At 42.6% G+C, this 14,056-nt stretch overlaps 1 protein-coding gene across 3 annotated transcripts; it reads left to right on the plus strand.

The window, feature by feature from the left end:
- The first annotated feature begins 1,754 nt into the window (after window positions 1–1,754).
- LOC114449841 (integrin alpha-6-like) lies at window positions 1,755–13,924 on the plus strand. 3 transcript variants are annotated; one of them, XM_028427677.1, is made up of 26 exons: window positions 1,755–2,005; window positions 6,698–6,825; window positions 6,915–6,994; window positions 7,095–7,347; window positions 7,513–7,644; window positions 7,717–7,930; window positions 8,013–8,206; window positions 8,309–8,406; window positions 8,838–8,965; window positions 9,039–9,128; window positions 9,225–9,286; window positions 9,404–9,573; window positions 9,656–9,796; window positions 9,912–10,027; window positions 10,117–10,273; window positions 10,357–10,440; window positions 10,524–10,603; window positions 10,728–10,802; window positions 10,900–11,002; window positions 11,096–11,266; window positions 11,355–11,456; window positions 11,569–11,679; window positions 12,026–12,124; window positions 12,277–12,402; window positions 12,538–12,618; window positions 13,170–13,316. In XM_028427677.1, the coding sequence occupies exons 1-25, from the start codon at window positions 1,830–1,832 to the stop codon at window positions 12,604–12,606; spliced, it is 3,159 nt and encodes a 1,052-aa protein (XP_028283478.1). In that variant the 5' UTR covers window positions 1,755–1,829; the 3' UTR covers window positions 12,607–12,618; window positions 13,170–13,316. The 3 variants fall into 3 exon arrangements, with proteins under 3 accessions (XP_028283478.1, XP_028283477.1, XP_028283479.1); XM_028427676.1 differs by lacking the exon at window positions 12,538–12,618 and having other exon boundaries at window positions 13,170–13,924; XM_028427678.1 differs by lacking the exons at window positions 7,513–7,644; window positions 12,538–12,618 and having other exon boundaries at window positions 7,095–7,357; window positions 7,724–7,930; window positions 13,170–13,924.
- The last annotated feature ends 132 nt before the right edge of the window (window positions 13,925–14,056 follow it).

Genomic DNA, 14,056 nt, shown 5'->3' on the forward strand with positions numbered 1-14,056 from the left:
CTTTCTTATCTTAAAATCAGGACTGGATGTCAGAAGGCCTTTCAGTCTTTATGTGTAGACATGATGTGTGACATTTATTTCCCTGGGGGACAGTGAAGGAAAAGAAGAGCAGGGTGGGGATAATGATATTGACAGCCTGTAATTTGTTTAGTTCAATGACTGAAGGATTGCTTAATGTTTTCTTAATAAGACAAATATAAATAAATAAATTAAGAGAGACCTGAGAGCATTCAGTGTGTTTCCCCTTTCTGCCAGTGAGAGTAATTACACACCTTGCATGTGTGAGCAGAAGAATTGCATGTGTGTATAGAACCATAAACAAGTTTGTAATCATGTTTGTTTCAGCTCTAGAGTCAAACATGTGAAACTTTTGGAGGCAGCTTTGACTGGCCATTTGAGGATCTGCCATTTTTTTTCTTCTTTACACAAACACACTTTGGATTTAGAAGCATATACAGTGGAGAAAAATCTCACACCAAGGACACGCTAAGCTAATGAACTATACGTCACTTCACACGGTGCCGTTGTTATCAGTGATAAGGCTGCTTCTTGCCTCTGACCTTCTACAGAGTCATAAATCAGTTGCTGATCATACCTTGAAGAATTCAGCTAGGACCAGGAGAAGACACAGATCTAGACAGCTAACAGGCAGACTGTCACATGATTCAGGGATTCCACTACGTTCAAGAACGTGATTTTAAAATGATAAGATAATATTATCAAGACATCTGCCAGACATGTGACCGAGCAGTAACGCTGATTGAATTATTCTGTTCTGGAGTTCAAATATCAAATGCACCTTATTTTCATTAAAAACCTGTTTCACCTCCAAGTAATTATAAATCAGCTGATCCATGCCCAATCTTTCCAAAGCCTGTTAATGAAGACTTAAGTAGATAACAGACCTGCATAGAAACCACATTCTTTCCCTGCCCTTTTCCCTTTCTGCTCTCCCCACTTCCACCATTATTTGTGCCTTTTATAGTACTGTATGTGGGCAGTTTCTTTCTCCCTCTCCCTCTCTGTCTGCCCTCTTTCTCTGTGTGCAGACAAAGCCGGTGTTGTCTGCTGAAATGCTGTGTTGCGAGGACAAGCTTTGGGGTCAGCGTCTCATGGAATGCCTTGAAAATCATCTGGCAGTAGAGTCTGTTACTGTGCTGGTCTGTGCCCAGGCCGGTCTCCGGCTCCTTCTGGCTCTGTGACTCATCTAATGAGTCATTACAGAACACACAGACCCCCATAGTGAGTCTATGTCACGATCTGAGCAACAAATTTCTAGCTTTGAAATGTCTTGGCTGTGGCTGAAGAGGCCAGCTACAAGCACACCAGTTGCTGCCTTGGTCTAAATATTGTGTTCATGCCCCCTCTGCTGCTCTCTCTCTCTTCTGATTCTTTTCTCTTAGGGGGAAATTGCTGTATTGATTGTAATTGTGGATGTGTTTTGTTTACGCCTGTTTCCAGAGGAACTTTTATTATAGTGTTATACTTGGAGATTTACTGCTGGTGTAGCCTAAAGCACCGGTTTTGTTGCTGCAACATGTATTTTGAGGTAGCCTCAGGCGTCTTTGACCCAGTTAGATTATACTATTGAGCTGCTGCAAACTAACAACATTTTCCAAATGAAATATACTTGATAATGTAAGCTACATTTCATGAAGCTTGAGGTGTGGCAAGGATGGGGTGTGTGTGTGTGTGTGTGTGTGTCAGTGGGAGGGGCAGCTGCAAGTGGGCAACATTCAGCCCTCCAACAGTCAGTCAGTTGCACTCTGCATCTACTGTAACAAGGACTCACCTTCCTCACACAGTTCAGGCGGAGAGTTGCACTTTTAATGGAGGCCTGGATCACCTGTGGACTCTGGCTGGTCGCGCTTCTCTCGGGCTGCGGGCGGCTGTCTGCCTTCAACTTGGACACCGAGAATGTCCTGCAGAAGAGGGGAGATCAAGGCAGCCTGTTCGGCTTCTCTCTCGCCATGCACCGGCAGGTTTATCCGGTGGATAAGAGAATGTAAGAACCATTGTTGTTGTTGTTGTTGTTTACATACTTAGTTTACCGACTCGTGTCTCGCCATAGCCGTGGACATTTTTAAGTAACCTCAGTGTCCGTGTAATTAAAATGTCACTACAGATTTATTTTTTTGCGCTGCTAGAAGCACACCATTAACACAGCCCCGAGTTCAGGTAGTTTGAGAAAAGTCTTCCGCCTTCTTCTGCACCACCAGCGTACTTTAAGCACCTGCTGTGTGTTCAGCTCCAGACCTGCTTTAGTTAACATTTTCCTCCCAGGTTACTTATTTGTGAATTTTTATTGTGCGTCTACAGCAGGTTTGCGTGCACGTTCACGCGGAGCGCGCTCACACTGAAGCAATGCTTTTTTTGTTGAGACACAAAACATCTCAGTGGATCATTACTGTCCTTTCAGAGGAGTTTGTCAGTGTGCATGAAGGACCCCTGACAGCAGTCTGATCATAGGTGACCAGAGGTCAGACAGGTCAAACAGACACAGTGTGTCTATAATAAGAGGTGGATGAAGGATTCTTGAGGTTCACTTAAGTAAAAGTGTCAATAACTCAATGTAAAAATGCATTATTACCTGTAATGCAGACACGGGACACATGGGAGAGGCTGTGTTACTTTTAAAATGCATGTCACTACAAATTACAGACTACATACCGTTTAAATCATAGTCAGTTAGATTGTTGAAATGTCTTATATTGTTATTGCATCAGTAATTTTAACAAAGAATTTATTCCAGGTTGCACCTTTAAATATATTATACCCAAAAGGTATAATATATAAGGTATAATATGTAGGTATGTAATGTAGGCTACAATATATCTCAACTGTAGTGGATCTGATTGGATTAACAAACACTTGGTGATCACAGCCTCACAGTGTGTTCACCCAGTGACCCTGTGTTATTAAGACTCAAAAGATATTAAGCTTTAGAAGTTATTGACTTCTTCCACAGTTGTTAAACTTCTTTACACACTCCTGCTGCTACCGCTGTGGCACAATTACACACATTTACACACAGTGACCATGTTTGTCCTACTTCTAGCATGTGTCTAAATGAAAGACACATGGTGATCAGCACGAGACGGCAGCCTCCACAAAGTGCTCCCTGCTTCAGGTTGTAAAGTTAGACAGAGCACAGTGGGACAGCTAACAGATACCTGGAATGATGACAGCTACCATCCACTAACTGGATGCAGTTTGAGGTTTCATAAGTGTGATGCTGTTTTCCCCCAGTGTGACACTGCGACTCTGTAAAAATCGTGGCTTAAACTTTAAAATGATTTAAGGAAGGAATCAGCAGATGAAGAGATCATTGTGCAGTGAGATCTCAGGCAAGATCAGAATGAACTCTTAATCACTTACAGCTATATCCTAGTTGAAAATTTGTTGAGCACATAGGCCACTGCAGTCAGTCGAACATGTTACATTATAATTCAGGTTTGGAGTGTGCATGTCGGGGCAGTAAGCCCTGTTTGTTTTGCAGTGCTCACACCACTGTGTAGAGGTGGAATGTGCTCTCACCGTGGACCCACAGGCCTTCATGTCCTGCCTGTGGAAGTGTGTGTGTGTCTGTTTTGTTGTGCTGATGCATGCTGCTGAGCACCGAGGCGTTGCCTTGTTGTCAGTCATTTGGATGGTTGTCAGAGAGCTCGGTGTCCCTAACCTGAGGCAACAGATAAACAGATAGATAGATATAACAGTGATTTTATTTTCCTGTGAGAGTTCTGCGGACCTAGGTGTTAGCATGTGTGTACTTGTGCCCCCCCATTACGTTTGTCTCTTCACGGATGGGTGTTCACTGTGAGTCACCACCCTCTTTGCCAGCTGGGCATGCCAGTTTGTATTCAGTCCTGTTCGCTTTCACAATCTTTTATGCCCGACAGGCGTGAGTGATGCGTGTACCTGCAGGACAGGACAGGAGTTTAGAGAATGTGTGTTTGTCTGTCTCTGCATGGGTGTGTGTGTGTGAGTATGCCGCAGCATTCCATGCTCCTTCATAATTGCCAGATGGAGCTGTCTGTATAATAAAATCAAGAGGGAAAGCACAAAATGCATGAGTATGGGGGGAGGAGGGAGAGAGAGAAAGGGGTGAGAAGTTAGGGAAGTTTTACTTGGGTTGAGTGTGAGAAATGTGTGGGAGAAAACAAATGCAAATAAATTACTCTGGAGAAATGGGAGGATGTACTGTAGAGACAAAAAAATGTGTGAAAGATATAGATATGAGTTTGGCCTGAGAGAAAAGATAGAAATGATAGCATTCTCAGGCTGTGTCAAAAGAAGACGTGAAGTTTAAAGTTTTTAACTGAAGTCAGCGTGTTGTAATTGTGTTTGTGTGTATTTAATAGAGAACCAGAGACAGATTTAGTCCCCACCTCACCCTTCACCTTCCATTAGCTAAGGTTCCCCAGCATCAAAGAGAAAGGAGCTAAGGAAAAAAAGGTGATGATTGCTGAAGAAACGCTGGGATGAACATAAATCACTTTTACATCTGGTCACCAAAAACAGGCATTATTCAACCAGTCAGATTCAGCTGGCAGATGGATAGAGGGAGACGTTGGGTAACACATGTCATAAACTCCTGAATCTGCAACCTATTATATATATATATATATATATATATATTATAGTGAATGCCTGTAGTTGATAGGGAGCCACCGGCTGTTTCTAGGCAACGGGCTGTACCCTATCTGGCAGCCAGTTAGCTGCTGCCACTGCAAAAAACAACACACCTCTCTCAATGGGGTGTCTCTCTGCTACGCTCTGGCTGCTCTCTCTGTACTGTGCCGGGCAACCCAGCGTCATTACAGAGTCGGACCTAAACATAACACGCTCTGTGCGTGTGTTTGTGTTAGTCCTTCCTGTAGTCTAAGCCTGCATGTTAGGGCTTCCTCGGCTGGTGGTAAATGATTAGATAAACAGCTGGGTCACTGTCAGTGGAGCAGCAGGTCAGCCTTATCACACTGCCAGTTCCTGACACCACATGTCAGCACTTCACTCCTCTGTTGTCTCCAAAGTGTAACAATAGAGATAAAGATTGTCCAGTAAGATTCTTAGTAAGTAAACATTAGCGTCTGAATGCAGTGTGTAATACACTACTGTAGCTTTAATTTACCTAAAAGCTGAATGTGATTAATTTACAATGTGACTATGCATTAATTCTCAGAGAATTCACCCTATACCCAGTGACCCCCCATTTCCCAGAGTCCCATATATCTTGACAGAGTTTTTTCCGTCCATTCTCCTGACTTCCTGTGTCTCTCAGGATCATGGCAGTGGACATGCTCCCACCTGCGTTTTGTTGCTATTCACAGATCCTCTCTTTGAGGTGATGATTCATTTGATTCAGGCTGAACCACTATACATTAGTGCACATACAGTAAAGGCAGAGAGTTGACTCCAAACTGTGCGGTATCAAATGTTATGAGAATCATAGACTCCTCCTACTGTCTAAAAAAAGAGCTGGAGTGAAGATGAAATAAAGTGCTTTGCTTTTGGAAACTGGGCCCGACCAATCAAAGTGATTGAAAACGGGAAACTCGGTGCAGGTATTTCTTGGTTTGATTGCAGTCACTTCTGATACTGTGTGGGACTTGTAGAGCCAGGTTAATAATAATGCAGTTACGCTGATGTTGATTTTACAGCTTCGCACATCATTGTCTGCAGAGCTGTGTATGTGATCTAAACCCTGGAATGGAATACACTGCTCCTGACACACCAGGCGTCATCTGCATCATGTTCTGTGAAAAACACGTTTCAATATCACCGCATATTTGACAACAGATGTTGTCAAATCTAGTTTACTGTAGAGAATTAGACTTTGTATGTCACAGTCAACAGATTTATTGTCCCTTGCTAATCCCTGTCATGCCTGCTGAAGTCAATACTCATAATGATTCCTATTGCTTCATAAAGTTAGCTTTACATGCTGACATCTTCTCCATGCAGTTAGTGATGATGAGTGAGGTCTTCACTGCTGATCACATTTGGCCGCTTCACTTGCCATATGTCTCGGTAAATTCCCTCCCAGATGATGTGTGTGTGTCTGTGTGTGAGAGAAAGATAGTATCTGAGAATGTTTTGTATTCCAGCTAAAAATGGCTTTGCCTAATCTCATCTGGTGAAGACAGTGTGCTGTGCAACATTACCTCAAAAGGTCACACAGTCAAGACAAGCTCGATAGAGATCAGTGCATTGACAGTATGTGTGTGTGTGTGTTCGCACTCTGCTTTCCACTGTGAACCTGCACAAAGCATCATTTCAATCAGTGACATCATTGACCGGTTTGATTGACTCTGTAGGGAACCCTGGGAACTGGATTCCCTCATCCAGGCTTGGGTGTGGCATTTTTTTCCTCATCCTTGGTCAACAAAGGCAGCGCCTGTGTCTATGGATGTATGTGTGCATGAAGAAAGAGATACAAAGCCCGGTTCAATCAACCATAGCAGGCGACTGAAAGGGGTCTTTGACTCAGCTGGACATGGAACATCAGTTTGGTGGCGGATGTGTGTGTGAATATAACTGCTGTGCGACATTGTACACTGGAATGTATGATAATGTAATACGCAAGTGGAAGAAAATGCAGCATGCTAAGTGCAAGATGTCAGATTAATGTTACTTCTTTCACAAAGAGCATTTGATTGTACTGCCTGTGGCCTTGATTTCGTATGTGTGTCTGTTATAGACTGCTGGTTGGTGCCCCCAGAGCAAAAGCCTTGAGCCGTCAGAAAGCTCGAGTGACAGGGGGACTCTATAGCTGCGACATGAGCTCCACCTCTGCTGCTTGCAACCGAGTTAACTTTGATAATCATGGTGAGACATCTGCTGACACCTGTATATTTTTGTTTAATAAATTTGAAAGCTTTACATTTTTAAACTGTATCCATTTTGCTCCTGTGTAGAGGATGTAAACAAAGAAAGCAAAGAAAACCAGTGGATGGGAGTGACAGTCACCAGTCAGGGGCCAGGAGGCAAAGTTGTGGTGAGTCAATCTTTGCTTGGTACTCAACCCATTTACTTATTAATATAAAGTGGTCAAAATCAGCATTTCTCTTACTTGTGTGGCTTTGTTTTCCCGGCAGACCTGTGCCCATCGCTACCAGCGGCGCAGCAACGTGAACAAGCCCCTTGAAACCCGAGACATCATTGGCCGCTGCTACATGCTGGATCAGGACTTAACCATCTCAAGTGAAGACGCTGGCAGCTGGCACTTCTGTGATAGCCGACCCAGAGGCCATGAGATGTTTGGGTCATGCCAGCAGGGCCTCTCTGCTATATTCGACAAGGACTACCACTATATCATCTTTGGGGCTCCGGGAGCTTACAACTGGAAAGGTATGCTGGTTTGTGTGTGTTAGAAACCTATAAGTTTTATCTGCATTTCAATATGAGGGATTTGGCAGGAATACTCCTTTTAGCCACATGTTGGTTTCTGTTAGGATTTTGCCTTTTTTTAATAAACCAAATATTACCTTATCTCCCCTGTTGCCGTCTCCTTAGGTGTGGTTCGTGTGGAACAAAGGAATGAGACTTTCTTCGAGATGGACATTTTTGATGATGGCCCTTATGAGGCGGGTGATGAAAACCAAATGAATCCTGAACTGGTCCCTGCCACTGCCAACAGCTACCTGGGTAAAAATCACCCTAAGATTCTTGTTCTATAGTCTCAAAGAAGCATCTTTAAGCATCATCTTCTGCCCTCAGGTTTTTCTCTGGATTCAGGAAAGAGTTTAACCAAGAAAGGCCAGCTGACGGTGGTGGCTGGAGCTCCCAGGGCGAACCACAGCGGGTCTGTCGTGCTGCTGAAGAAAGGCCCGCCCCTGAGCAAAACCATTGAGCACGAGTACACCCTGGAAGGAGAGGGACTGGCTTCATCTTTTGGCTACGATGTAGCTGTGCTGGATTTCAATGGTGACAGGTGAGCGATCCATTGTGACACACTGCAATCTGTTCTTGCTTTAGTATTGTTATAATCACAACAAACCTGTTTGTTTTGTTAGTTGGCAGGACATAGTTGTAGGAGCACCCCAGTACTTTGAGAAGGATGGAGAAATTGGTGGAGCTGTCTATGTTTACATCAACAATGCTGGAAACTGGGATAAAGTCACACCTACCAGAATAAACGGACGTCAGGACTCCATGTTTGGCATGTCTGTGGAAAACATGGGAGACATCAATCAGGACGGTTACCAAGGTGAGGAAGGAGTATTTCTGTGTGTGTGTGTGTACTGCTGCCCATTGGTCACTGCTCTGTGGATAAAATGTATAACCAAACCGTACTTTGTTCTTACCTCAGATTTTGCAGTGGGAGCACCTTATGAAGATAATGGTGCAGGACGCGTTTACATCTTTCATGGATCAGCCACAGGACCCGTCTCTAAAAAACCTTCACAGGTACAAAATAAACTATTGGAAGATAATATATATTTTCACACGTTTACACACATATATATAGAGATATATATATAAATGTGTCAAAATCTGCTTGCATGATACGGAGACCCCTTGTGGTTGAACTCAATTCACTCTATAAGTAAAGTAATTAAATAATTCCGACCACAAATGCTCTCCAAATTATACAAAACACATTTTTACACTCTACATACTATTATTTGATATTAGTCTGGCTAATTTTTTGTAGTTTTCAGCTTGTGTTTTAAAAATGTTGATCAGGAAGAAGCAGGTGCAGTAGCTTCGATAGAGAGCCTTTGTGTTGAAGTGTGGGCATATGCAATATAACCTCTCTCTTCCAGAACCAAGGTCAGAATACTAATAAATGCTGTGCATTAAGCTAATAATCAGAGTATGTGTGCCTCTTGCTTTAGGTGCTGTCAGGCAAGCCGTTAGGAGTGAGGATGTTTGGCTACTCTTTAGCGGGCAATATGGATCTGGACAAAAACTCCTATCCTGACATGGCTGTAGGATCCCTCTCAGACACAGTTTTTGTCTACAGGTGAGTAAGATACTTCATTCACGTGATCTGCCATCAAGTTTACAGAGATGCCCACTGAGTTCTGTTTTCCCAGAGCCCGTCCTGTTATTAATATTCAAAAGGAAATCACCTTCTCGCCAAACACAATTGATCTCACCAAGAAGAACTGCGGCAACACCTTCTGGTAATGTGTCTTTAAATTTCTGTTTCAAAATCAATCTTATGTATAAAAATGGCAAAAAGTGTTTGTGACTGTGGGTAACCTGCAATGTGTCCACAGCTTGGATGTTGAGGCATGCTTCACCTACACTGCCAACCCCAAAAACTATGCTCCCAAACTGAGTAAGCTAAGCCACATCTGTTCTCTTTAAGAGAGAGAATTTGACTTTCTTTCTGTTGTTTCCTGTTGCTCACGAACCCCTCTCTCCTGCACTGTATTGCTTCCTCTGTCTCATCTAGTGGTGAGCTACAACCTCGAAGTTGACGCTGACAAGAAGAAGAATGGTCTCAACCCCAGGGCGACCTTCATTGATACCTCCGGCTCTGACAAGCTCTATGAATCTACGGGGGTCATCAGCATGGACAGCAAAGGAAACAAACAGTGCATCAAACGCAAACTTGCCATACAGGTAGTGTAAATGTCTGCTTTCTCTTGTGATCAAAGTGCATTGTGGGTCGAGCCTAAATGTTTGTGGCATTGTTGCCCTGCAGGATAACATCCGAGACAAGCTGCGCGGGATCCCCATTGACGTGTCTGTGAAAATCCAGGATGCCAAACGTAAACGCAGACAGACCTCTGCTGAAATGACACCAGTCCTGGACGCCAACGAGCCGATGACGACACGAGAGGAGGTGTGTGTGTGTGCGTGCATGTGTGTGCAAAATGCATCAAAGGACAGATTTAGTTGTAGAGTTGTTGTTGCTAATGTCTTTGTCTGATCTTTAATGTGTGTATATGTGTGTGCAGGTGCATTTCCTGAAGGAGGCATGTGGCAATGATAATGTGTGCACGAGTAATCTGCAGGTGAAATACCGCTTTGGCCACAGAACAACTGATGAAGATACATTCACTCCATTACCACTGTAAGAGGACACACACTTCCACTGTGTATTTTAGGGTTACTACATTCCCTTTCACACTACTACCCAACCTGACCTCTGTCTGTTTAAAGGGAGAACGGCGTGCCAGTGATGTCACTCAGTGACCAAAAGGACATTGCCTTGGAGGTACAAGTGACCAATATGAATGGAGAAGATGCACACGAAGCCTTGTTGATCGCCCTCCTACCTCGATCCCTGTCCTACTCTGCTTACCGCATTTCACCCACTGTAAGTCTGTCTTTCTTTATCTCTCTCGTACACACACACATTCTAACTTGTGGTTCTAATTGGGACTCTTTATTGCCTTCAAGGAGCGGCCGGTCACCTGCACAGCCAATAAAAATGGTACTAAGGCTGATTGTGAACTTGGAAACCCCTTTAAGCGTGACTCAAAGGTGAGAGAAAATCATCCTTGTTCTATTAACCCACTGTACAGGCATCTTTAACACTTAAAACAATGCTGTCTGTGTATTATTAGACGACATTCTACTTCATTTTGGGTACAAGTGGCATCTCTCTCAACACTTCTGAACTGGAGATTGAGCTTCAGCTAAAAACGTAAGCTTGTAATACTTATACCGGATACACCAGACAGATACATCAGATACAGTCCTGGAATAATATTTTACTCTATCGTGTGCATTATGTATATTTATACAAAGTGTTATCTTTGATCTGACAGGACAAGTGAGCAGAAACTTACTCCTGTCAAAGCAAAGGCAAAGGTGGCCATCATGTTGCAGCTGTCTGTGTCAGGGTAAGAAACACACACACACACACACACACACACTCACACATGTGTATACTCTAGTCCAGTGATTTGTGCAATAACTTGTGCATTTCCATTTTTCCAGACAAGCCCAGCCGTCTCAGGTCTACTTCACAGGAGAGGTGAAAGGTGAGGAGGCCATGAAGACTGAAAGTGACATCGGCAGCGCCATCACACACCAGTTCAGAGTGAGTACCGGGCGGTGTTACATTATTATAAATCCAACATTTTTTGTACACCGGTTGCTTAAATAATACTTTATTACTGTTATTGTTTTACAGATAATCAACCTTGGAAAGCGGCTAAAAGACTTTGGCACTGCCACCCTCAACATCGACTGGCCAAAGGAGACCAAGAATGGAAAGTGGCTTCTGTATCTGATGAAGATCAGTTCAACAGGCGTGGAGCAGATGGAGTGCACTCCAAAAGGCGAGATCAACCCCCGCAACAAAGTCAGTGACAAAACATGTATTTAATGTTTGGATTTATTTTCTTTAGGCAGTAAGATATTGGGGTAAATGATTTATATTCTGCTTTAAGGAACCAGTTCCCACAAGGACAAGAAGAGAAGCAGGAAGTCCACAGGGACGTTATGAGGGCACTATTTCACGCTTACTTAATAACAAGGATTCAAAAACTCTGGTATCACCACACAACCAGTTTTTTTTGTCATTATATTATTGTAATATTGTTTTTTTAACCAACATACCAGTAAGTGCAGTCTATTTGTAACTGTGCTACCTTTTGTTGACAGTCTTGTGATGATGGGGCAACATGTGTGAGGATAAAGTGCCCCCTGCGGGGCATGGACAGTAATGCAGTCATCACTCTGGACTCGCGCCTCTGGAATAGCACCTTCATAGAGGTAAGAAAAAATGTTATCACAGAACAGTATGCCAGCATTTTAACTGATATTATATAAAAATAAATAAACATATAATTTTTGAGCAGCTTAAAATTTATATCCAGGATTAATCCAGTTGAAATATTTTTCTTGTAGAATTTTTTTGGTTGCATTTTATTTAAATTAAATACTGTAGAAAACTTTTATAAAAGATGCTACTTGTGGGTAGGTATATATTTGTATAGTAGGTTTTATATAACAAATCAAGGCAAAAATACTATTTTTTAATTGTTTTCTTTTTTATTGGTGTATTGTCTTACAAACTTGTCCGATACAAACTTGATCTGTTCCCTTTGTCCTCACACAGGACTATTCCAAATTACATCATGTGGAGATAAAAGTGAAGGCCTCCCTGCACATTGATAGCACACTGACAAACACAGTGCTGCAAAATGATGAGACTGAGGTACCAAAACATACAATACACATATTATACTCAAGAAGACATGATTAAAAACATCTTAAATACTGACTTAGTTTGAATTTCAGAAGAAAATAATGATATTTGACATCTTGGATGTTAGTGCTGATGCTGTGTTGCTGTGTTGTTCCCTTTAGGTCAGACTGACTGTGTTCCCAGAGAGGCGTGCAGCTCAGTATGGAGGAGTGCCATGGTGGATCATCGTGCTGTCCATCCTGCTCGGGCTCATGTTGTTGGCCCTGTTGGCTTTCCTTCTTTGGAAGGTAGGACTGAAGGAACACAGGCTCAGACACACACACAGCTAACAGCCATCTACATTTTCAGGATTTAAATCTTTATCAGTGTGGAAAACACTGAACAGCTGTAGGTGTACGTACTAATTATGTGCCTCTCCTCAGTGTGGAGTCTTTGGGAAAAAGACTAAAGAGGACCCATCAGAAAAAGAGAGACTGACATCAAATGCATAAAAAACAGAGAGGGTAAAATTACCCGGCCTGCCATGATTCAGTGAAACCTCCTCTCTTGCTCCTTCTTGCTACAAAAGCGCTGCTTTCTGGTATTTGGCAGGGAGCGGGGACACTGCAACATGAATGCTGTTATAAAAGCGGATTATTTCTGCAAAGACTGCAATGCCTAAAAAGGTTTACACACATGATTATGTGTGTATCATTACAGTTTACCTGCATGGCCAGGGGGAGGTGATGGCTGATAAGCAATGACTGTAATGCTCTGAGGAACGGGAGAGGGGGGTGCTGGGGGGTTGGTGTGGGGGGGCTGCATCTCTTTGATTTCACCTCTTCCTTTTTTCCCAAGTTGTTTTTGCTGTGACACATGCAGTCACTTGGTCTGAAGGGTTCTGTCTCTATACAAAAAAGGGGCTGTCTTCACCTCTTCACGGATTCATTGCATTTTGCTGCTTTTGAAAAAAAGACTGATGACATCACACGTTTCATCAGTCTGCTTTGCTTTCTCTTTAAACATCCTCTACTGAAACAAAGTACTGATTTAGTTTTTCCTTTCTTCTGTGCAGTGTGGCTTTTTTAAGCGTGCCAAATATGAAGACAAGGTTCCCAGTTACAATGCGGTTCGTATCAGACGGGAGGAGAGAGAGATTAATCCTGGAAACAGGAACTGGGAAAACCTGGAAAAGAAACCCTGGATGACAACCTGGCATGACAAGGAACACTACTCCTAACACCACATAGATTCAACTGTGGCTCACTGATGAACTCCCAGTTTCTCTTTAATTTTAACGGCCCTTCCTTTGCACAGTGAGGACTGTAAATATCATAAAAAAAACATTTGTAGGACTAAATACTGGAGCAAACATTCTGCTTCAGGGCCTAAATCTTCTTGATCTTGAACAATCACTGGAAGCAGAGTCATGGAGTGGGTGATGGTCTCGCACCACTGCTGTCTGTCAACGCTTCGGAGCTTGTTTTTACACATTCAGTGTTGATTGGTGGGGCTGGAGGGGGGGGGGTTGTTACGGACATGTTTTGTACATTTTTATGAATGTATTGCAGAATTGTATTTATTCTTGCGAGGAGTACTTTGTTACGTGCTCTACAGGCCAAAGAGTCATGCAGTGCTTCTTTATTTTCTACGAAAACACGTTTCCAGATTTTGAAGTCGATGCATTTTTTCCCCATGCTCCTCAAGTTTCTATAGAAATTGTAACAGATCTAAAGTCAGATTGTAAATATAAAGCCAAGCAGCTACATCTCAGTGTTTCCTTAATAAAAAAATAAGTTGTGTTCTGTTTGCAATAAGAGTTTAAAGAGACAACAGAAAGTTCAAAGCATTATTTATTTATACATTAAAAAAGCACTTACAGCTCAAGTGCTTCAATCAGCACAATTTATTAAAATCATAACCTAAGGATAATTTATTGTTCATGATTTAAAAAAAAACATT

This window comes from Parambassis ranga, chromosome 17 (assembly GCF_900634625.1).
Source record: "Parambassis ranga chromosome 17, fParRan2.1, whole genome shotgun sequence".
Lineage (NCBI taxonomy): Eukaryota > Metazoa > Chordata > Actinopteri > Ambassidae > Parambassis > Parambassis ranga.

Excerpts from the sequence above, each read along its gene's own strand:
- LOC114449841 (XM_028427676.1), top strand. The coding sequence starts at position 1,830 with ATGGAGGCCTGGATCACCTGTGGACTCTGGCTGGTCGCGCTTCTCTCG. Across the intron at positions 2,006-6,697 it reads TATCCGGTGGATAAGAGAAT|ACTGCTGGTTGGTGCCCCCA; the intron begins GTAAGAACCATT and ends TGTCTGTTATAG. Across the intron at positions 8,207-8,308 it reads CAATCAGGACGGTTACCAAG|ATTTTGCAGTGGGAGCACCT; the intron begins GTGAGGAAGGAG and ends TTCTTACCTCAG.